The sequence below is a fragment of the Thalia democratica genome, chromosome 4, assembly GCF_965202585.1.
Source record: "Thalia democratica chromosome 4, ktThaDemo2.hap1.1, whole genome shotgun sequence".
Classification (NCBI taxonomy): domain Eukaryota; kingdom Metazoa; phylum Chordata; class Thaliacea; order Salpida; family Salpidae; genus Thalia; species Thalia democratica.
Window position 1 is genome coordinate 1,350,625 of NC_139168.1, and position 25,611 is coordinate 1,376,235.

The window sequence follows — 25,611 nt, forward strand, 5'->3', positions numbered from 1 at the left end:
ACACATTTAAATTAGCTTTACAATATCTTTTCAATGTTTTTATACTACTTAATACAGTTTCTTACCTTAAACTTAAATTTAAACTAAAAACAGACCCAAAAGTGTGTACTTTAAAAAATCTGGAGGAAATTTTGAAAACCTGTTGAAAATTTGCCAAAAACATTTGGCAACCCTGTATTATGTACATAAAATACTTGATAATTAAAAGTTAAATTTATTGTAAAACATCCTTTAAGTAGAATCACAAAATTAAAAAAAAAGTTATAAGTACCAGTGTTAATACCTGATAACTCAGATTTTCTTATGACAGCTTTAAAAACTCTTTGAGATGAACACCAACCCAGTGGTTACCACATAAACAAAAAATAATAAAAATTTTCCAGGATGATAGAATAATTATAAAATAATTTGATACTGTTTTTATTAATAGAATTTCCACACAATCAGGCAACTCAGCTAGTTTGAAATTTTTGAAAACTCAGATTTGTTTGAGTTTTTTTCAACTTAGGTTAGTTAAGTTATTTTTCCTTAAATCTCAGACAAATTTTTGGTCACTCAAGCTATTTTTTTGCATAAAGGAGTGGCAACCCTGAAATCATTCAAATTTAATTTTATCATAAAAACTTTGAAAGTAGAATTTCAATATCATCACATTGATTTTATAAGATTATTTTAAATAATTTGTTTATACAGAAAAAGTTAAATAAAACCTAAACTTAAAAAAAAAACCTTGAAGACTTCTTTATAAAACCAATGACCACCATGCAATGTGTTCTGAAAGCTTAAACAGCTTAGTTTTGCAATTTTGAAACTAAATTTTGAAGAATTTTTACAAGTGTTTATAAAAGGGTTGCCATACATACATAACCCAGGAAATTTTGAAAAAATCATTTAAATTGGGATATTTTTAATAAATCTTAAACCAGTTCTTTAGACTAATTTTCTTTCTTTTTGAATGTGTACTACTAATGTGTTCCACTCCATAACCAAAATAATTTTTGTGCACCAAACTTTTTGAGCGTTTTTTGTTGTTCAATAAGTATTCGTGTTATTACTTTGGTACTAATATATATATATATATATAAATAAATAATATAAAAAAACAACTAATTTTCAATTCGTTTACTTAGTTTCAATGCTTTGTGCATCTCCTCAGAACGAAATAAAGAACAAAGTAAAAATTTTAAAGAATCACACAAAGAAACACATTGTGACGTTTCAACTAAAATTGAATAATTTTAGTTAGCCTATTTTAAAACAACTTATGTACAAGTTAACTTATTTTTGCTTTGTTTTTTCTTGTTTTTAGATTTATTTTGTTGTTATTTTTTAGTTATTATTTAGTGGTTTTTGTTCTTTTAAAATACATGTTTTGATTATGGAGGCAGAATTGCTGCCTTTCTTTTATTTAATGATAAATCTTTTTTAATTTTTTCAATCTTGTACTTTTCCAAGCTACATAAATGGCATGTTTTATTGTTTTTTGGTTTTGTTTTGGTTCTGCAGAGTATTTCCCATTTTCAATTATAGTCTTTTTTGCGTCTTTTAACTCCCAAATATAGTTTGATAATTCAGTATTGTGCCTTTTTAATTTGTCAGTAAAGCTTGCTTTATGGTTGCTGCTATATCTGTTTTTAAATGTTGTACTAGTGGAACCTACGTAAAATTTTGTTATATCTTTTGTTTTTATAGTTGCTTGGTAGATTATATTTTTTGATAGGCAATTATTGTTTAACGAGCATTTTTCTTTCCTGCAGTTGCAGGTTTTTTCTTGTTGTTTGAAGTTTAGGTTATTTAATATTTTGTGATTGTGTTTAAGAATTTTTGTTTTAAAATTTTCAATACAGCTATAAGAAATTTTGAGTGTGTTCCTGTTAAAGATTTTGTGATATGGGTGGTTTGTGTCAAAGTGTTTATTTACCAGGTTTAAGAATTCTTTCCCTATTTTAGTTGCTACAGTTAGGGAAAAAGGTGGGTTGAAATAAATAAACTTTCTTTTTCTTTGATTTTTTGTTGTTTTTTCATTTGCTTTTTGGTATGTTAGGTTGAATTTGTAGTTGGCGGATTTTAGTGCTGGTTGATAACTATGTTTTATAAGGTTAAATGATTCTTTGTAATTTGATAAATTGTTTAGTCTTTTGTTAATAGTTATAGGTAATTGCTTTAATATTTGATTAGGGTGGTTTGATTTGTTGTTTACGTAAAGGATATCCGAATTTGGTTTTCTGAATGGGATGCCCACCTTAAGAGCTTTATTAATAAAAAGGTTTATTTTAAGATGTAAAACTCAAAGGACTAAGTTTTATTTATATATATATTTGTAACAGTTTAATTCAAGATGAAAAAACTTGAAGAATTTAGTTTTGTGCCTATGCACTCATCATCTTCAAAGTTCAAAATAAGGCACAAAATAAAACACTCAAATGTAAGCTTGAAATTTAAGGAAGAACAAATTATGGCGTAATCTTAGAACTATCAAAAATTATGTTAAAGGGCTTGTGCAAAAATTAATTTACCAATCAACAATAAGCTGGCAAAAATTTGTAAAACCTCAGTGAGTGACTACATATTTAAATAATTTTTTTTACTAAAAAAGCCCTTAAGGTTAGCTCTGTGTTGAAAAAAATAATTTACTTACTGAGTCTCAAAAAAGCTCTAACGATAGACTTTTTAAGAATTTTTTTGAGACTCCGTAGATCTGTTCTTAAATTTATTTGAGAGCAGTGAAACGCCATTAGTCGGAATAAAATTTTGACAAAAATAAATCTGTGGTATATATGTATATGTAAAGTTTACTAATAGTAATTCACTTATGGCTTATACTAATAATTAATTTCTAATTTTCTTCTTAACTCATAAGCTTAGTACAACTCAGGCTAGTTTTTCGGTCACTATGGCTGGCTCTTTTTCCTATAAGAGTGGCAGTCTAGGGTTGCTAAAAACCTGGAGTTTAGGAAATTTTGAAAAAAGATCCTGGAATTTTGAGCAAAATCACTAAAAAATTTGGAATTTTGAACAAAAATCATTAAGAAACCTAGAATTTTAAACAGAATTTAAATGCTAAGTAGTAAAACTTTGATTTGACACAAAAAAATCTACCATATAGATCAGTGTTTCCCAAACTTTTTTTCAAATGCCCCCTCTTAGAAGAAAAAAAAATTATGCCCTCTTAAGAATATTACTCAAACTGCATTAAAAACACCTAGGACATTGTATTTTGCTCTTCATCATCAACTCTATAATATCTAATGTAAGTTTCAAAACTACTAATAAAAAAACCTAAGACCTATTTCTTATATCAATTTTTTTTGCTATTCATCATCAACTCTAGAACATCTAGCGTAAGTTTCAAATTATGACCTCAGGCTTCCCTTTGGCCCCTTTGCTGCTTGTGGTCCACTTTAGGAAACCATGATATATGTAAATTATTTTTTTCATCATCAAAAAATTTTTTCATTAAAAAACATAATAAAAGAAGTTTTAAGATATCTTTTCAACATTGTTATACTATTTATCAGTGTTTTACCTTAAACTTAATTTTTAAACTAAAAATAAACCCTAAAATATGTGATTTTAAAAATCTTGAAGAAATTTTGAAATCCTGGAGAAAGTTTGCTAAAAACATTTGGGAACCCTACTTAGTCATTTTAGAGGCACGAATATAGAGCTTAAAGCAAATAATTATTTTCAATAGTTTTCAAATCAACTCTCATTAATTTTCTATTATCTGTAATTAGCTGTAATTTTTTTTATCTAATATCAATACACAATTAAACTTTAAAATTATTATTTTTTTAACTTTTTAAAATAAAAAGAAAATTCTATAACTTATAGCACAATTGAAACCTATGCTTCCTTCAAAGTTTAAATACAAATTTATAAGCATTTTTTATTAAGGCAGGCAAAATTCTAATTAATTTTAATCTTGAATCCTAAAAATTTAACTTTTTTTTTTGAATTTTTTGTATTATGGTAATATTGTTTTCCGCTGAAGTACATTAAAAGTGATTGTTTTGAGCATAGAAAAGTTTAGCATCAACAGTTTAACAGTATACTAGGGTTTCCTAAAAGGGTTTATAGCCTCTTTTAGAACAATTCTTTTAAGTTATTACTAGTAAAAGGACAAAAAGAGGGAAATTGAAAAATTGGACCACTTTTATAAGCTTTTTATTTTATTAATTAATTCTCAGTATGTGATCCCAAGAAAAACCAGAATTTTCCAAAATGCTCAACTTTGGGTACTTTTCTATTTGATTAAAATATTTATCATAACTAAAGTTCTCAAAAGTGAAACTTCAGTTAACATAAATTTAAATAAACTTGAGCTGGTCTCACTCCAGGCTTATGCTTTGTACACGCAGACGTTTTCTTTAACTGAGAATCAATAATATGATATTGAATTTTAATTTAATGAAGGAGAAACTTTTTAATTTAGATTTTTGAGACTGAATAGTAATTATTAGCAGCACTTAGTAATAATACAAAATGAGTAAAGAATTTATATTGGAAGAAAAGGAAGATTATGAGGAGTTTATTTTAGACTCTTCTGGTGATGAAGGTGAAACTGGTTTGTTTATATTTATTATAAGCTTTTACAAGGTTGTTTTTATGTAACAAATTTGTCTAAAAGTATTATCTTAATTATTTGAAAAAAAAAAAAAATTATTACAACTTGTTTTTATTGAATAATAATTTTAATAAAAATAGTTGTCTAATATGAAAACAGATTCTCTGTACGTTTGAAACCTTTAAAAAAAAACTAATAAGTGTTTTGTACCAACACATAAAGCTTGACTATTAAGCTGTAATTAAAAACTAATAAATAGTCTAATATTTTTTTGTAAAACAGATCAGCCACAAATAACAACAGAAACAAATGGGGATTCAAGTACTTATGTAGAGAAAGATGGACCATCTGAAACAAGTTTGTGATTAAATAAATAATAATGTGTTTCCTTAAACAAATTTATAGAATTGTGAGAAAAATATTATGTTTTGAATTATGTAGAGTATTTTAAGTTAGCCAAAATATCAAAATGTGTAAAGTTTTTTATTTATGAATGTTTTTCGAAAATTAATTACAAAGTAGGTTGTTTTTTTTCATAATACCAAAGTTATTACATTTATTTTAAATAAGATTTATTGCAATCACTTAAGAAGATGTATTTTGAAAAATTAAAAGTATACATATAATTTGTTAAAATTGCTTAAATTTAAAGGTCCGTAAATATTTTTTTCTACAATTTAAGTTTGATTATTTAATTAATCATTTTCTAAACAGACGGATTATCACCAAAAGGACCAACAAAAATAAATGGTGATTCAACTATGTCTGAAATAAATGTTGTTTCTGGTGATGAATGTCAGCCGCCACCATCCAAAGCTCTTAAAATTGGTCAGTAGTTTGAAAGTTAAATGTCATTATAGTATAAAACCTAATTAAGTAGGTCATTAAAAAAAAGTCTTATTTTGTTAATTAAGAGTTTTTGTGCAGTTATTTTACTAAACTAATTATGTCTAAAATAAAATATTGAAAGTTCAATGAGTATTAAATCTAAAAAGTTTTAGTAAAATCATATTTTAGGTTAGTAGATTATTTTTTAAAACTCTTAAACTTACCTCATTAAAATTTTTCCTTATTTAAATTAACTAGTTATTTTTTTTACATAATAAATGACAAACTTTAATCAAAATGTCAAAACATGGTTAAATTTTAAAATTTCTTAAATCTGTTATTAAGTTGTTTTCGATTTTTTTTTCTCAGAAGGTGATTAATTTTTCGAAGTTATAGTTGAAATAAAAAAAAAGATAAATACAAAGTTTCTATTAAATTAAATATAAAACAAAAAAACAAACACAACTTTAAGTTTAATTTAAATATACTATTTAATTTAATTTTGGTACTATTTTTGGCAATTTTACTTTTTTTTATATTTGCAACATTTTTACCTACCTTATATCAACCAGAAAACTTGTTTGCATTTTTTACGTAGAAAGCACAGTAACCAAGGTTGCTATAAAACCTGGAATCCAGGAAAAACTTGAATTTGGCAATTTAGACAAAAAAAACTAGAATTTTGAACATAAAACCTTGAGTTTATATCATTTTTTACATGAAAAGTTTTGAAATTTCATTTGACACAAAAATCTATTGTATAAATAGTTTTTTTGTCATTAATAAATTTTTTTAAACACATTTAAAGAAACCTTTAGATATCTTTTCAATCCTGTTATACTATGTATTTAACCCAGTTTTCTAACTTAAACTTGATACTAAACTAAAATTAGACCATAAAACGTGTAATTTTGAAAACCTGGAAGAAATTTAAAAAACCTGGAGAAAAGTTACTAAAAACATTTGGCAACCCTGAGTAAGTATATTTTGTTTTGTTTGATTATTTATTCTATCTATTCTTACTTTATAGATAACCTCAGATTTCAAGCAGAAAAAGTGTTTACGATGCAAAACAGTTTTGATGAAACGAAAAAAACACCAACAAAACAAAAACATGCCCCCAAGATTACTAATTCTAGTTAGTTATTCAAAAATCAAAATAAAATTTAGTTTTGAATAAACAAAAACCATATAAACCTATCAATAATAATATTTCACATAAAAAGATAATACTTAAAATTATTAGGGTTGCCACACAAGCTAAAAATTTAGAAAAACTTGTAATTTGGTCATTTAGGCTAAAAAGCCTAGAATTTTGAATAACTTTTACGTGTTTAGTAGTAAATTTTTGATTTGACACTAAAAATCGACCATGTAGATAAGAATTTTTTGTCATCAGTAAAAAAAATTATATTAAAAAACACATATAAAGTATTTTTACAGTAACTTTTCACTGTTGTTATACTACTCAGCACAATTTTTAACCTTAAAATTAACTTTAAATTGAAAGTAGACCCATAAACGTGTACTTCTAAAAACCTGGAAGAAAATCTCAAAAACCAGTGGCAACCCTGTATTATACATTTTTTTAATGAAAATTTGTAGAATTTATTAACATTGTTGACTCATTAAGTAAACAGTTTATTTCTTTTTTATTTTTTATTTTTTAAATATTTTTTAGTTTGATTGTTTATGTCAGTGATATAAACTTTTTGTACTGATGTGCACACTAAATTACTTGAAAACAAAATCTGCGCACACTGGACTACAAATTTTTTAAAATATAATTAAAAAAAATAATTTTTATATTTGAGTGTAAAGATAACAATTAGTAACTCAAAATTTATATTTTAGTTAGCTTTTAATAAAATAAGAAAAGATTAAAACGTCAATGAAACATAAACTTTTTTGTTGTAGAAAGTTTTTGTCCAAAGTAATGACCACTAGTTTGTATTATATTATTTTTATTTTCAGACCAACACACACACAACGTTTTTAAAGAAATGTTTTCTGCACAAAATATAATTGATAAAACTGCACCAAATATAATTGATAAAACAAATAAGAAAAGTACCACTACATCTAACGTTACTAAATCTAGTTAGTTTTGAGAGATAAAATTAAAAGTTGTTATTTTAGCAGAATAAAAATAAAAACTAGCTGTTTTAAATTTATTTTAAACTGGGTTGTCTCAAAACCTAGAACCATGGAAAAACTTGGAATTTGAAAATTTAGCTTAAAAAAAAACCTGGAAGTCAAATTTTTTAATAAAAAAACACATTTAAAGTAGCTTTACAGTATGTTTTAAATGTTGTTGTACAACTTAACACAGTTTTTAACCTTCAACGTACTTTCAAAAACCTAAAAGAAAATTCAGAAAATCTGGAAAAAAATTCTCAAAAACCAGTGGCAACCCTGTTTAAAGCATTCTATTTTAGTGAAATGATCTTTAGATTATAAATTAGAAATAAATTACAAAAATTTATGTATAAAAAACAGACGGAATTGTTGCATCAGATGAAACGTTTTCACAAAGAAGATTCAATGCTCAACGTCAAAGGAGAAAAAAATCGCTAAAAATTAGTAAGCAACAAAAATATTTTCAACTATTTATAGAGTAATTAGATTTTTAAATTGAAATTTTTCGTCTCTTTCAGCAGTTGTATAAATATTTTTTTTCAAAAGTAAGCTGTGGTTAAAAATTAAAAACTTTTTAACTCTTTATTTATTTTATAAACTTTTAACTATTTGATTAAGTATATTTCCAAACTATGTTTAGGCTTGAATAAGCCTCTTTCTTTATATTTTATGAGCTAAAAGTAAATTTTATTATTATTTTGAATTAAATTAGTTTTTGTAATTTAATTATTTTGTATTCAATTTTAAGGTGGTTGGACCCCTCAGACTTACTTGGAAGCTAAAAACAGATACCAAACCAAATATGAACTTATGCCACAATTTAAAGGTTATTTGTTTTTTATATTATATTAGTATGACTATCTTTCGTACCAAACTAAATATAAGTTGATTTAAAATAACTAAATATAAGTTGACTTTTGTTTATTTTATTATAAAAACCAGATTATTTTTATACCAAACTATTTATGAATCGAAGCCACAGTTTAAAGATTAATTGTTTTATACAAACTGATATGTTTTATTTTTAGACATAATATCTTCTGGTACGTATTGTATTTTATTTATTGATATTCATAAATTTTATCGTTTTTAAAAGTCTGGTCATATTTTATAAGCAAACATTTATTTCTTTTAAGAGTATGTTTGTTAACTTAAAGAACCAAAAGAAAGCCATAATTTTTACCCTGCCTTTTTTTGTTTAATCAAACATTAATTTCAAAAGACATTCAGGGATATATACCATCAGTATTAAAAAGTGATAGTTTAAAATCTTAATGTAGAATTGATCAAAAATATTGATTTTATAAACATTAGTCACAGCTTACATAGTTGCCAAAAAACCTGGAAAAAACTTAAAATTTGACAATTTAGGCTAAACAACCTGGGAAAACCTGGAATTTCGGAATTTTGAAAAAAAAAAAACATTTAAAGCTTCGAATTTTGAATCAAAGTTACTAAAAATCCTGGAATTTTTAACAATTTTAACATGTTCAGTAGTAAAATTTATGTTTGACACAAAAAAATTATGATATAGATAAAAAAAATGTCAATATCAAAAATTTAAAAACACAGTTAAAGTAGCTTTTTTCAATGTTTTTATACTATTTAACACAGTTTCTTACCTTAAACTTAACAATAACTAAAATTAGACGGAAATTGTGTACTTTTAAAAACCTGAAGGAAATTTTGAAAACCTTGAGAAAATTTGTCAAAAACATTTGGCAACCCTTTGCTTATCTGACTGGATGATACGTGACGTAATAAATAAATGTAACACATAATATGTATATTATTCTGTTTTTACTACGATATATATATATATATATATACGTATACAGATTGGATAATACCAGACCCATCCAGTATGACCCATGCGATGTGCAAATACTGTTTAAAGAGGCTTGTGTCGAGCATTGACACTTTAAGAAAACACAGTCAGTGTGCCAAGCACATCAAAAATACATTTGAGGTTTGTAGTTTGTTATATACATATGTATATGTTTAAAATATAAAGAACACTCTTTGAATTTTTTATTTACTTTGTTTATATTTAAATTTTTCTGCTTAACAAATCAAGAACACTGTTGAGTTTTCTATTTTTATTAATTAACATTTAATAGCATTGTGTTAAAATATATAAACGCGCTGTTTGGACTTAGTAATGTTATGTATAATAATATATTGATATAATAATTTAATATAAAAAAATTCGATCAGGCTAGTAAAAGAAAAGAACAGGAATCCATAACTCAACTTTTAATGAAATCTTCAGCAGTTGGTTAGCGTTAATTTTGTTAAGAAATTATTATTAAAATAAACAAAACTCAACTTTTAATGAATTTTAAAACAAATGGTAAGTGTTAAGTTTGTTTAGAAATTATTATCAAAATAAACAAAATCAAACTTTCAATAATTTTTTTTTAATGGTTAGTGTTAAGTATATTAGTAATTAATATTAAAACAAAAGATATAAAGCTTATAATCAATTTTAAAACAAATGGTAAGTGTTAATTTTGTTTATAAATTATTATTAAAATAAACGAAATCGAAACTTTCAATGAATTCAATCAAAACTGAGCGTTAAGTATAAAAAACAATTTGCAGGAGAAGCCAAAGATGCCAGGCAGTCTTCGGTGATCCAGAGTTTGAGTCAGACGATCAACAAACTCGCCGAGGAGAACACCCGCCTCGAGGAATGGTGCGAGAAGCAAAAAATCCAGATTATGGCGTTGCAGGAAAAAGCGCGCGAAACCGTCCGTTACGCTCCACTGCCCACGACGCCAGCCGAATACAGGTACTGCTAGTACTATGTTGTTTTTTGATAAGTGAATTATACTTATTTATTTAAGTCTTGTGTGTTATAAAGCTACTATTACGATTAATTTTTAGGTTTTAATAAGTAAATTTAATAAAATAAAAAACACAATTTTACTTTTTTTTTCTAAGTGCTGTAGTGAAATGATTGTTTTTTATTTAACTAAAATACTATATGATATATTTTAAAATACTGCAAAACCAGTCAGTATATTATGTTAATTTAAACTATTTTAGTTAGAACCATCCAAAAAATAAGTCTCAGTCTTATACAAACGCTTTGAAGAGATCTTTCGTTTATTAAAAAACAAACATTTTCAATCTTATTCAAGTAGAATCATTTTTTTATTTTTTGTTTATCTAAAATTCAATCCTGTCTGGTCTTTAAAACCAAAAGAGGAAGACTACCTTCATCCCATTTTAATTTTATTTTAGTGAGACGCATTTAATTTATTCTATTCATGTTTTATGTTTTATATTACTAGTATGACCAATCTCAGGTTTTATCAAGTTTTACGAGTTTAACTAACAATTTACTTGACAGGGAAGTTTTATTAGTCAGTAATACGAGTTTAATTTTTATTTTATAAAAAGGAATTTTTTAACAATTTTGACAGGGAAGAGGTGAAAAACATCAGGAAGAAGTGAAAAACAACAATCAGTCTTATTAAGTTAAATTATTTTAACTATTTTATAAATCGCACTAAATGCATTTTTTATTCCACTTAAGTCTTATGTGTTACAAAGCTACAGATATGACTAATCCTAGATTTTATCAAGTTGGTATTACGAGTTTAACTTTAATTTTATTTATTATTATTTAATTTTGACAGGGAAGAAGTGAAAAACATGAATTTTTATAAACAGGAATATTGTGACAATTTATAAACTTTACAGGGAAGAGGTGAAGAACATCAGAGAGCAGAATCTGACGGAGACGAGGAGGATGCAGGAGCAGATGGCGAAGTTGAGAGGAGAAATAGTTTGCTACAAGATGCTCAGGAGCGAGAACTTGCAGCTGAGGGAGAAAGTTCACGAGCTCAACGCGACTATCACGAATAATTGGCAACATAAGAGGTTTGTTTATTTATTATTAGAATAGAATATTCTAATATTCTTAGAGCTTTTTGAGACTCCGTAGATCTGTTCTTAAATTTATTTGAGAGCAGTGAAACGCCGTTAGTTGAAATAAAGTTTCAGCACAAGAACATCTGTGGTATTTATTCCGATAAGCTTAGCTTATCAGGATCTCCAGGATTTAACGCCTTTTAACGTTACATCTTATATATATATATATATATATATATAGTTTATTGAAATGACAACTTTAAAAATGCTGGAACAAATTTTTCATAAAGACAAAAAAGATTGTCTCTAATCTTCAGTCAGTTCAAATTTAAAATAAAAAGCACTTTGGTAAACAAAGATGCAAAAGTTTACAAAAAAACAAAAACAATATGACGTAAGAATTGAACATTGTACACTACAAATATTCAGTACAAAAATTTTGCTTCAGAGGTGTTTCTGATTACAGATAAAATATGTATTCTGGCTACAGTAGGTGTTTTAGTTATAAAGTTTAAAATTCTGGTACACGTAATGCTCGCACACAGCAAAATAAAAGATTTAATGTTTTTACATTTCTACAGCAGATCAAAATTAACCTTATTTACTTGATTAGTCCCTTTCATTTAAGAAATACTTGTCTGCACTGGTTGGGTTCATTAAACTGAAAATTTTTTGGAAAAAAAATGGAAATCAGTATTTTGTTTTGAATGTTTTAATTTTTCGGCGCATAGTCTTGAACTACTTCAACAAACGAGAAGAAATGTTTATTTTTATTTTTGAGATTTGTGATTTACGATCTTACCAGTGATGAAGTTATAGCAACTTAGCATTTCACTGTTAAATCCTTGTTTCTTTGTTAAATCCTTGTAAGCATAAATTGTATCGACAGTAAAAAATTATGTTACATTTGAGGCAATCAACCCTATGACGTCATAATACTTGCCACTGGATTTTGCTGCAAAACTCACATCTAAAATACAAAATTTTCAGGATATTGCAATCGTAAAAAAATAACAGTGAGCAAAACTTTTTTGTTCCGTGATGGTTTTGAAATTGAAAACTTACTTTTTCATTGGTTGAACTAAGATTGTGTGTGACTTGAATTGTGTGTAATAAAACAACTTAAAATATCAATAGGTTTCAAAAAATCGACATCACAAGTTTTATGACGAACTAACAGTTTTATATTAACATTAAACAGCACATTAAAAAATAACATGCTAATTTCAGAGCCACGGAAGCCGCCAATAGTGACAAGCAGAGCGAACTCCGGTTGAAGTACGAGGAAGCTCGGAGGGATGTAGACGCGTTGAAGATCAAGCTCCAAGTTGAGAAGGTGGTGAACCAGAGACTGAAGGATAGAGTTCACGAACTTCAGGAAAAACAGGGAAATCCACAAGAGTTTGTTTTATTTATTTGTTGGAATGCTGATTAAAAGCTTACATTTACTTATTTTGTTTATATATTGATAAAAAATGTTACGTTAGAAATACTTCACGACAGAAATTTTTATATTCTTAAATCGAATTGATTAAAAGATTTATTTGGTCCTTAAATAACTTAAAGTTGATAAAAAATGTTACATTCTAAGTTTTTCATGGCTTTAAGTTATTGCTTAATCTCTAAAGCTGCTAAAGATTTTAAAACAAATGCTTCCGTATATAGATATGAGTATTATCAAAAAAACGACTCATGTATAATAAGTATTAAAGTACACAAAACTTGGAACAATTTTTAGTTTATTTTTATACACAAATGTATACTTAGTAATGTACAAATATTTACAAATAACTTGACATGACTAAGTGTAAATAAACACAGTTCAAATATGATCATTGAAAATGTCGATGAATCAGTTGATGAAACTAAAGAAACAGATAAAAACATTGACGATTCTGAAATTACTACTGAAAAACCAATAAACGAAAGTGGTAAGTTAATTATTTGTATATATATTTTATTTGCATTATATTTAAGTTGATGATGTTTCTGAAAGACCAAATGACTTATGAAGTTGGTAGAACGTATTTTATTCTAGTAGTGATTGAATTTGTATAGTATTATTTGGTAAATTAAATCTTGTTTTATGTCTGTTAATTTTTGTGTTTATTCTAACTTAATATGTATTTATTTATAATATAATTCAGTTGTGAAAGTTGAACCAGATAATCAACTGATGGTTTTTGTTTGTATTAATTCAAGTTAAATTGTTCAATAAAAATCTGTTTTTAATAACAATCAAGTGGTGTAATATTGTTACTACAAATAAAAGTCGAATTAGTATAATATGTAATGTAATATAATCGATTAGAATATATATGTTATGTTTTTTGTAAAAAAATGTTTGTTTTATCTTTAATAAACCTAAATGGTAACATATTTAATTGTATACTAAATATATAGATACATATATATTACATTAAAATTAGTTGTACCGGACTCACTATCCGGGTCCGGATCCGGCCGGATATTCCCATTTTTGTCTGATATCCGGATCCTGCCGAATCTTGATATGAAAAAATAATCTGGATCCGGTTCCGGCCGGATTCTAATTTGAAAATAAAGTCCGTATCCGCGTCCGGCCGGATTCTAACAGAGATCCGGCCGATTCGGTTCTAGTTAGTAAAAAAGAGCATACAGAAAAGTATTTTTTCAAAAACAAACACTGTGAAAATTAAAAAGAGTCATTTTCGTCAGAAAATACGTTCGAAAATTAAACACCTACCGTGATTGGCTCATTTTACGTGACTAATTTACATTTGTTTACATTAACTATGAAACAAACATTTCAGAAATGCAACTCTTTACCTATGTTGTAAAATTAAAAACTTTACTACCAAATTGTCAACCTTATGGCTAGCTGTTCTACTGATTATTAGATTAAAGTAATTTTAGACTCAGGCTAGTTTATACTCACTCTAGATATTTTTTTTGACTTAAACAGTGGCAACTCTGCTAGTTTGAAAATTTTTGGGAATTTTTGAAAATCTAAGGCTGCCTCAGGCTAATTTATTTTTTTATAAAAACTCAGGCTAGTTTTAAGATTTTTTGAAAAACTCAGGCTAGTTTTATTTTAGATTTTGAATGAGTTTGAGCTGATCCAGTTTTTAATGTTTTGTGATTTTCTAATTAATTTTGTTCAAGAACTTGATTGTAATTGATTTTAGATTGTTAAGGCTATAGGGGGTCCACCTTGATTTTTACAACTTAATCTTATTTGATAGATTTTAATCTTAGCTACCAGATACTTTTTAAAGCTTAACAAAATTCAAAGTAGTTTCCGAGATACAAGGGGTCAAAGCCGGCCAGCTTAATAGCTTCCTTATAGAAGGTGCAAACTAAAAACGCAAAAAAAAAACAATTTTATTAAAAATCTATCTCCTCCTACAGTTTTTAAGCAATCTTATTCAAATTTTCACAGTTTACTCTTTACTAAATTTTAAATCATTTAAGAGTAGGAAATTTTTTTATGTTAAGAAAAATCCCCTTTTTTCAAAAAAAGTGTTTTTATTGAATTTTAGACCTTAAATTTGTAAATTTCAATTACTTGAAATTCCAACACTCTAAAGCTTTTAAACTATGTAAGGAATATTTTTTTTTAATTTGAGGTACCTAGCTTAAAAAACCTAGGAGGAAATAGATTTTTAGTTAAATAAATATTTCCGTGTTTTAAGCTTGCGCCTTCCATTAAGTCCCTATGGAACTCTTCGGCTTTCACCGCTTATATCTCAAAAACTACTTTGAATTTTGTAAAGCTATAAAAAGCATCTGGTGGCTAAGATAGTATTCTATTAAACAAGATCAACTTGTAAAAAAGTGTTTAACCCCCCTATAGCCTTAATTGTAAATATTACTTTAAATTTTCAACCTTGTGGCTAGCTGTTCTACTGATTATTAGCTTAAAGTAATTATTTTTTTGGTTTTTCAAAACCTCATTCTGACCCAGGAAAGTTTATTATAGTCACTCAGGCTAGGTTTTTTGAATCAAAGAGTGGCAACCCTGATATTAGCTAAAATTAGGTGATATTCTGGTTGCCAAAAATCATGGAAAGTTTATTAGTTTAGCAAAAAAGATATTTTAGTGTTTTTTTTTGTTCTTTCAACTTGAAGTTTTTTTTACTGTTCTTTCAATTCCAAGTTTTTCTTTTGTTCTTTCAATTTTAGTAAAATTTAAATGTAAATATTGTTCATAAAATTAGCAAACAAACCAGCTACTATTTTTAACTGTTAATCTTAACTAGACCTTAATAACATATCATAAACTTTCTTATAATTTAATTATTTTTCGAGCACATTAATATTTTTTAGTCTAAATTTTTTTTAAACAATAATTTTTTAAAATTCAAAAGTATATAGTTAGATATAACACATAAAAGATAAACTTCGCACAATTATACTTAGTTAGTAGTTAGTTATATAAAATTGCATTATCGTACATAGTAGTTTTTATACTACTTACATTACAAATAACTTAGAGTATTAAGAATCCGGTTCCGGCCGGATCTTAATTTGAAAAAAAAGTCCGGATCCGGGTCTGGCCGGATTCTAATTTGAAAAAAAGTCCGGGTCCGGTACATCACTAATTAAAATATGCTTTTATATTTGTGTTGAACAAAACAAACTTTTTGTGTTATTTTTATTTTTGATTTTTATCGTTATGTGTCTTCTGTTTAAGTGGTCAATGTTTTAACGCCTAGGTCCACACCATTTGGACAATTATCTTGTAGTATTAATAACATTTTGGTTTTCAATTATTGATATTTATTAAAACAAATATTTCAGTAGAAATAATAACTAAAATTGGTTTAAAACAAATAATTCTGTATAAATTTTTATTAAAATTAATTCAATATAAATAGTTCAGTAGTGATAATAACTCAAAATTCATGTGATAGAAATTTTTCATTGGTGGTAGTTAAATTAATTTAATATAAATATTTTCATCAGTAAAAGTGTTTCTCGGAGATCAGAAAATAAAAGCAGAAATATTCGATGTGAACAGTTTGAATGAAAAACAAGAAACTGATCTCAATTAAAAATCTGCAAAAATTTCTCTACAAAGTTAGTTTAAATTTAATTTACTAAGAATCATTATATTTCAACTAAGGTGTGCTTGCAATTGGTTTTACAAAAAAAAATTATAAAATAACATGTTAACACTAAAAGTTAATTTTCAGTTGTTCCTGATAATATTTAAGAAAAGTTTAAGATTTATGGGTTACTATTTTTATTAAAAAGTAAATATTTTTGCTCTTAACATTTAAAGACTTAAAGCAAAATTACTTAATTTTTTTTCAGATTTGTATTTAAAGATAGAGCATCTCATTTTCTGAAGAAAACAATATTTAGGCAATCATATATTTTTAATTTGCTGCAAAAATTTAAACTTTTAAAAAATAAAAATGTATATGATCGTATTAAATATTATGATAACAATTTTCTTGATAGTAAAACAAAAATTCTTTTTTATAGTTATTTATAGATGTATACTAAATTGACCAATTCAGACGGTTTTATGTCATTTTCACTAATTTAAAAGATTTTGGAGTAAAATTTTTCTTTATTTTTTATTAACATGCTTATTTTTCTTTGGTTTTTGCAAAATGCATATATGATTAGAGTACCAATTTAAACTTTGCTCTTTTTAAACCACATTTAGATATTTTAAATACATTGATTAAGAGTTGTTCCAAATTATTTACAAATTTGTTTTCTAGGTTTTGAGTTACATTCACTATATCTATTCTTCTAAGAGGTTAAAATTTAATAGATAACATTTCTTTGTAATATTTCAATTAGGCAACAACAGCTGCTTGTAATATAGCATATTTAGTGTGTCTAACAAATGTCGTATTTTATTTTCGTAATTTTAATAAAATACGCCAAATTACTTTTGTCTATTTTGTTAATAATATTAACTATAATTAAAAAGCCCTTAAAATTGGGGCATGTTTTTTATACACATAGTATATTTTCTACATATTATAAATATGCTAAATTTTATTGTTGTCAGCTTTATCATAAAGTTGTATTTCACAAATCAGATTGTTGAAAATTTTATAGTAGGTCGGGTAATTTTGAAAGAATGTACTAAAAAATTTAATAGACCATTTTTGAATATAAGTTTAATTAAACAAGCAATACTTTTGTTTCTCAAAATCAAATTAAGAGCACATTCTAGAACATTTGAAACAAAACAAATTTGTTGTTCTTACGCTAAAAAGTACGTCGCACATGTTTCTGTTATCTTTCAAGATTCGTCGCGGCCCAATATCCAGTTGTTAGACTGATGGAAAGTCTGAAAAACAAAACAGAATTTACTGTTGTAATAATCTGGTGTTTGGCTTGATTTTATTTTAATTTGTACAATAATGTATGAAAAATAAATTAAATTTGAAATATAAAACTTTTATTTAGCTCTATATATTTCTTATATAAAAATATTTTTTTCTTTATAAGTTTTCAGTGTTAAAAAAGTTTTTAGTTGCTTAAGAAATACAATTATACTTAATAATACGCTAAGATTCTGTAAAACAAAAAAGTACAACTCTATAGTTGTTGCAGCTTTAATAGTTTATAGTTAATTATATATAAATTTCGAATAGTTTTAACAAACAATATGAAAAAATAAGCTAGTTTAAAATATTATTATTAAATATTTAAGAAAAGAACTAGTCTTATACACTATTTGTATCTATTAAACAAATACAGTTCATGCTTGTTTTAAAACAGTACTAATGATGCTATATCTTAATTTAAGAAGATTCAAAAAGTAAAAAAAGCTACCTTCCTAAAAACACTACCTATAATTTGAAAAGTAAAGGTAAATTTTTTAGAATTATAAAACTACTTGCTCAATTTTTGAAACCAGAGAAATAAAATCTTAACAAAGCTTAACATCAAACTTTTCTGTCATTTTAAATCAAACTAATTTGTTTTATTAATTTTTTTAACAATTAAAACTTACTAATGCACTTCTAGGTTTTTTAATTAAGATTCTCTTTTTTATTATTGTTTCAGTGATATATTGAACAACTTGTAATCTTTTTGGTTCATAATAGTTGTAAAACTTGAAGTATTCAATTTGACTAAAATTTTTAATTACTACTAAGTTTTATTTTCTTAAAGTATACCAAGACCATTTATGAAATTTTTGAAAACTACTATGACCCGTCAAGAACTTTTGTATGTCCCGTTCCTTCTAGAAAGCTGTTTTAATATCCCCTTGTTTTACACCAGCAAAACTTTATATACCTGTCGGGCTATTTTTCATCCTTTGAGGAAATTTTTTGCTAAGTTTTTACTAAACACTGTCTTAGAGATGATAGGTTTATTTAACTCTTATAATTCTTAGTTAGTTGGAGGACTAAATTGTCTCCTTAAGATCTGAGTTTAGAAAAGATATTTAGCTTATTTTAAGTACATGGTCATTCTCTGAGACAATATGTTGTACGTTATAAAGTGGGTTACAATTTTTTTGTGAATGTTTTTGTTTTAAGCAACTACAACTTGAGTCTTTGAAAAATTAATATGTTTCTGCTAAACAATATGCAAAATAATAAGTAGAAACAATGAGTAAATGCATTTTTATCAAATATTAACCAATATAAGTCAAGTTAAACTAAATCTTGTTTTTTACTAGACTAATCTTTTATTTAATCTACAAATAAACCGATAAAATAATTTACAATTAGCACAAATAAGTTTTTATCATTCTTATTTTATAGTCCATTATGAAAATGAAAAATTCTAGAAGTTTTTTTTGAGAACTAGTATTATAGTATATAAAATATTTAAAGTATAACTTTTTTTGAAGAAAAAAAAACTTTTTGTTTTTAAAAATATCACAATTAACAAATAGTTCAGTAGTGGTACACTTTTTAAATGATGGTTTTTATTTTTCTTTATTTTACAAGCTTTCTAAAAAAAAAACAGTTTGTATTGACATTTTTCATTGTATAAAGTTGTTAAAACTTTTTTATAAACGCCAACCTTACTTATTTAAATCTAATGTATATATCAATGTTGATACTAAATTAAGTTTTTCGTTTAAAAAAAAAAAACCAATTTTGAAGTCTTTATTGTATACATTACTAACTAAATAAGAAAAATTTGTACTTATAGATAAATGTAGTAAAAACTATAAAATAAACTTTTACATAAAGCACATATTTTTTTAGGCAAGCTATCGCATACAAAGTATTTTTTTTCTGCACATAATATTTATTACAAGTTATGCTTACATACTTTTAAAAGGTTTTAAAAGCTTTAGTTATTAAGTACTAATACTAGCTATAAATTAAAACCGGCACATTTAAAAACTATGTTTAGTATAATGAGGAAAATATATAAGTCTTTTCCTTTGAAACTATCACATTTTACAACGTAAAAAAATATATAAGTTTAATATTTTAGCTATAACCAAAATAGCAACATAGACGGACGCAGTAATACTTATTCTAGTTGTAAAAAAGGTATAATAAATATATAAATCAAAAAATAGTAGTGCTGCATTTAATTAGTAATATCAAATTATAACTTAAATATCTGTTTGATAAAATATATACAAAATATCTAAAATAAAAAGTTTAAGCATATTTATTCTAAACTGCATGTTTTGTTTATTATTTTATTCAAAACAAGAGAATTTACAAACTTGCGTCTGAATTCGTTCGTGACGTAACGTACTTGTTTATTGCAAACGTGTAATTACAAATCATATAAATTAAAAAGTTTCAAGTAAATTTGTAGTTGTTGCTATAATAGTATAAATGTAATTTTTAAAGCTACGCAATGTAGCAATATAAATTATCATTTGGTAAAACTATGTTTCTTTAAATTACTTGCAGTCTGTTTAAGCCTAGTTGCTTAAAAAGATCAATAAGTTTATTTTAAATTAAGACAGTATAAGCTACATATTCTCAACTTATACGCGGAAACTTTAATGTTTAGTTTAAAATTACGTAGTTTAGATCGTTTGTAATAAGTAAAAAACAAAACAATAAAAAACAAGTCAAACATTACCAGTTTTACCATATATCAGTAATTTTAGCTCATCATTTAAATTAGTTGTCTACCGGATCTTGATCAGGATTTGTTTATCAAAATAAGACCCGGTTCTAGATTTTTTTTCAATATTTTTTCTTTAAAGGTGAACCTGACTTTTTGGTTTTATTCAAATAATTTAAAACCTGTAATATACTGGAGAACAATGTTTTAGTCTACGGTTCAAACATACTAATAAAGAATTTTGCTGGCAACAAAAAGTAACAAAACTTTTAAAACATGATTTTGTTAATATATAATTCTTGTTATTACTATCACGTGCAAAAAAATAAATAAAATTTTGAAAACCATGTCTGTTTTAAGAATGTTACTTGCTTAGCATGGTTGATTTTTTTTTGCAGTATAAATTATTATTTTTATTTTTTTTAGCATAAAAAAACAAAAAACTGTGGGTATTGCAATCATCTTCAGAATGTAAATTCCAAATCTCAGAGCGTGTTTTATTTAAAATTGTTTGAGTAGAATACCCTTAAAACAGCTAGACAAATTAAGTTACAAAAAAAAACTTGAAAAAATACAAATGTTGATATTAAATAAAAAACTAAACATTTTCTAGGTTTAAAAATTTCAACACTTAATATAAAGGCTATCATTTCAAGCGTCATTCTATCTGCTATTAAAAAAATAACATAATAACAAAATTTTACAGAGAATAAAACTGTTTAAAAAATTAAGTTCCGGCCGGGTCCAGATACTGGACTCGGTAGATCTGTAATCAAGTATTTAAATTTTTTATAACTATTATCAAGTTAAGTAACTTTATTTCAAAAAACATAAATGTTGGGTATTTATCATCATTTTTTAGTAATACATCAGTAAATTTAAAAACAAGAAAAATCACCTTTCTAGAGTCTAGACTTGAACAATGTCATGGAACCCAATTAGTACACCCAAAAATGACTTATAAAATTGCTACTTAGCTATTCCCTAAACATATAAAAACAGTACCCCTGTTCATCTTATTTAAATTTATCTACTCAGTTGATATTTGAATAAACTATCCTTCAGTTCAGCCTAGAACCTTGCGACATGGGTTTGGTATTTTAAATTGATAGGCAGCTCTGTCGTATAAAAACAGAGTCTTTATAAACTAATACCTTGAAAAGCTATTAAGTTTTGACTATAAATATAAACATAGTGAAATATAAAATATAAACATAGTGTGTTAAGATTATTTCCCAATCTAACCTAATAAATAAGTATTTTATATGATACAAAAAAATATAACTACATTCCAAAAGACTTATAGACTTAACTAATTTAAGGAAGCACTTCTTAACTTGATGTAATTTTTTCAATTTTTTTAAGGTTTCTTGAATTTTCATTTTTTTTTCCGAAAAATCAAGAAGTGCTTTCTGCAAACTTCTTCAAATCATTTAAAATTTTGCAAAAAGGTGTTTTTATCTTAGTTGCTAAATATTAAAATAAATAACTGAAAGCTCAAAGGTCGCCGTGCACCTTTATGTATATAGATTCTATTTATTTTATTCTAAATTATTTAAATCCTTATTATACAGTTTTTGCATGAAAAACTTTGTTGTATTTTTCGTTATAAATCTGTTTTTAAATTCTAATGTCATTATTATCCGAAGATTAACAAACTCATAGCTATTTGTATTTATTATTTTTCAGTGATCAGTACTGCTGGTGGTGACTTATTTGCTTGGTTGAACTATTTGTAAATTTCAGTAAATTTTTACCAATAGTGCAGATTTACAAATAACAAGTAGTTGGTACCGAGCCACAAACAATTTAGTTTTAAAGTTTACAAAAAACTGTAACTGAAATAGGAGCATTTTTACATTTGTTTTACATTGTGATTTTTTGTGTATTGTTGGTGTTTTGTCTAAACTCAAATCAATTCTGTTAAAATAGCTTGATAAGCTGAATATTAGTAATTTAATTTCTTACTTAAATCTAACTTTGTTTTGGTTTTTCTAATACATGTATTAATCTGCCGTATGGGCGTGTCTAGCCTAATTTTAGAGTGGTAGCAAAATTTTTGTTCAATAACAGAGTATTTTTTGTATTATCTTATAATGAAAAACTTTAAAAAATGAAGTAAACATCTACTATTATGCAATAGTATTTGTTTATTGTAATGTGAATAAAAGTATCAAATCCTTTAAAATGGTATATTTTTTAGCCTTTCTCTTCTTTTCATGGGATGCACAGGTTCCAGAATATCAGTTTAAGAAACTTGTATGTTTCACTCGCTGTATTAGACTTTGTACTCTATTTAGAATACTCAGTTATTATTTTCACTTCTATCAAAAATTTAGTCTTATTCATACTATGAATATTATTTATATTTACATTTCTATACCAATTCTGTTTGTATACACGATAATACAGTAAAATCATTTATATTATGGATAAAATTATCATCCAAAAGAAAAACTTTCTTAAGTGAAATAGTTTAGAAAACTGTAGGCAACATTGGCTGAGGTTTAAGCATATAATCTAATATTTTACTATGTGTATTAGTTAAATAACCTTAAAATAAAAGGATTTTTTACATTTTAAAACAATAAAACTCTTAAAAAAAGAATTATTTTTGATACAGTAAAATGAAAAAGTTGCTATATGTTAAACCAATTTTTATGAAACTAGGTCTAATTTAATTAAATCTCCATAAGTTTTAGGTCAGTCAAGCTTTTTTAACAGTAAATTTTCATAAAACTTTTTTTTACTACTTTGCTTAGTGACAAAACAGTTAATAGATGTTATTACAAATAGTTATATTGAATAACTATAAGATTTTTTGCACAGTTTGAGAATCACTAGCACACTTATAACATAATAAACAATATTGATTGAAAATTTAAGTAAGCACAAAAAATAGCAGCGTCTGTTTTTTTAGAACATAGACTATTTACGAAATTTGTAAAAAAGCAATCTTATTATTAATACTAGGATTTCTTTCGATCTTCACTGAAACCCTAATATGATCCTTTTTAGAAAATAAATAGTTTTAAAAAAACTAAAACTTTAAGATATTTTTCTATAATTGATCCCTAGAGTTTTTCCAAGTTGTTAAAATAAAAAATATTTGTTTATAAATTTCCCTATCAAACATGTTGAGTAATTAATGTTAGTATAATGCACTTCAATCTCTAGTCTAGCTAATTGATTTTTGTTCAGTTTTACTTTAAAGAAAATAGTAAATGTTAAATTGAAACCTACAAAATTTAAAAAATAAAAACAAAAAAACATAGCTTTATACTTTAAGGTCAGTCTTACCTGTATATTTGCTGAGTCAACAAATAAAAAATCATGTTTTTTTTAACTTTAGTTATCAAAAATTACTTTTTGATTAATATTAAAATAATTGGGTAAGTTTGGTCAGCGATAAAGTATAGATAAAAAAAAAATAAATAAAGCGTTTTAAAACTTTGCTTTAGCATTATTACAAACATCAATATTAACTATAATAAGCAGTTAGGCATGTTTATGTAACAGTATAGTTTAATAATATTTTTGTGATGTTATTTTAGTTTTTGTTGTTTTTAGTGTATTACAATTATGGTTTTATTGACTGCTTGTTAGGACTGCTTGTTAGGACTGGTTGTTATTGACTGGTTGTTAGGACGAAACCGGTCGTAAGTTGTCTCGGTTGCTAATGCTGTTGGTCGTGCGGCGAACTTTTTGTTTGTTGTTGATGATGAAAAACATCTAACTTTGTTGATGATGGCCGAAATAAATACAAGTTATGTTGCCAAAAGATTAATTTTTAGTGTATTAAAACTAAGTTGTAACATTTAAACTAAAGTTCTGAATATGTTAAATGTTTTGAATAAGATAGAGATTCTATTTAAATAAGATTTATAAAAACACTGAAGAGGTCTTTGACCGAAACTTAGTTTGTAAAATAAAGTCTTAGAAAGAGTAAGTTTTGAATATACTGTTTACTATTATTTAATGTTTGTGCAATAAGAAGTCTACTTAAAAAAAGACAAAAAAAAAAAAGTAAAAACTTTAAATTTCATACTTAGTTTTTATTTTTTGCAAGATAAAGTTTTATTTTTAAAGTTTGTATTTTATTGTGCACTCAACTTTATAAAAGAAAATATTGGAAATTCATTTGGATTACGTTTAAATGATATTTAAGTATTACCAATAAAAATAGCTGACAATAGTTTTACGTTCTAGTTAAAAAAATTATAATAAAAGGATTAGACTTTTTTAAATTTTGTTTTATGTAGATTTAATAACTTAGTACTAAGATTTTTAAGATTGTAAAAGCAAAAATATAGAGACTAACTCAAAACGTTTTAAGTTTTTTAAAAGAAATAATAAAACCATATTACATAAAGAAGAAAAAATTTTACTTATATTTGTAATTTTTATAAAGGAGCCTTAAATGTTACAATCAACACTGTATATATTATTTGTAAAGAATAATATCTATAGTGTTTATATTTGAACGAAAGTTTATTGAACAAAAAGTAAAACTTTTATATATATTAAAGTTTTCAATTTTTTTTGCAAGTTAAATTTATAGTTTGTATTTCATAAAAAGTTATGTACATAAAACTAGTCTATTTTTGTTTTGGAAAACTAAATAAAATTGCGAATATGAAATTAACAGAAATTATTTAAAATAATTGTATTGCTTTTATAATGTGTTTTAGTCTGTAAGAATAAAATTAAACGATAAGTCGTTTACAAAAACCAGTACAAAAATTTATAAAGATATAAAATTGATGTTTTAAAAGTTATAAATTTTTAAAAGTAAACATGTGTTAAACTGTTTTGATTGCTTAGGAGTTTTTTAAAATCGATTGTGTAGAGATACAAACATAAACATTTGTATTAAAAGTTTTAAACAGCTTAAATTTTTTGATATTTCTATTTTTTTTCTTATAATAAATTAGGTGAATTTCGTTCAAAAAATTAAGTTGTAAACAATTTTTGTATGTGTGGAGGCAAAACTTTACATTTTAAAATATAAAAAATTTAAACTTCATAAAAGTTTTACAGAGGTCATGACATTACATATAAACATTTATAAACTTTTTTAAATTAGTAAAAAATTAACTATGTGGTTTTTTAAAGTAGTATTCTACAGCCAGTATTAACAAAAGTAATACACATGTATTATGCTACTTAATAAATCTTTATGGTTT

The 25,611-nt window shown here is 25.2% G+C and overlaps 1 protein-coding gene across 2 annotated transcripts; it reads left to right on the forward strand.

The window, feature by feature from the left end:
- The first annotated feature begins 4,463 nt into the window (after nucleotides 1-4,463).
- LOC145834655 (uncharacterized) lies at nucleotides 4,464-16,910 on the forward strand. Of its 2 annotated transcripts, XM_082942139.1 has the most exons (15): nucleotides 4,464-4,567; nucleotides 4,850-4,924; nucleotides 5,282-5,395; nucleotides 6,426-6,533; nucleotides 7,370-7,495; nucleotides 7,895-7,978; nucleotides 8,283-8,360; nucleotides 9,373-9,503; nucleotides 9,752-9,812; nucleotides 10,139-10,328; nucleotides 11,246-11,425; nucleotides 12,647-12,817; nucleotides 13,238-13,347; nucleotides 16,364-16,477; nucleotides 16,715-16,910. In XM_082942139.1, exons 1-14 carry the CDS (start codon nucleotides 4,486-4,488, stop codon nucleotides 16,450-16,452), a joined length of 1,599 nt encoding a protein of 532 aa, XP_082798265.1. In that variant the 5' UTR covers nucleotides 4,464-4,485; the 3' UTR covers nucleotides 16,453-16,477; nucleotides 16,715-16,910. The 2 variants fall into 2 exon arrangements, with proteins under 2 accessions (XP_082798265.1, XP_082798266.1); XM_082942140.1 differs by lacking the exon at nucleotides 7,370-7,495.
- The last annotated feature ends 8,701 nt before the right edge of the window (nucleotides 16,911-25,611 follow it).

Coding starts and splice junctions, on each gene's coding strand:
- LOC145834655 (XM_082942139.1), top strand. CDS start 4,486: ATGAGTAAAGAATTTATATTGGAAGAAAAGGAAGATTATGAGGAGTTT. Junction 4,568..4,849: donor TGGTGATGAAGGTGAAACTG/GTTTGTTTATAT, acceptor TTTGTAAAACAG/ATCAGCCACAAATAACAACA. Junction 11,426..12,646: donor AATAATTGGCAACATAAGAG/GTTTGTTTATTT, acceptor TGCTAATTTCAG/AGCCACGGAAGCCGCCAATA.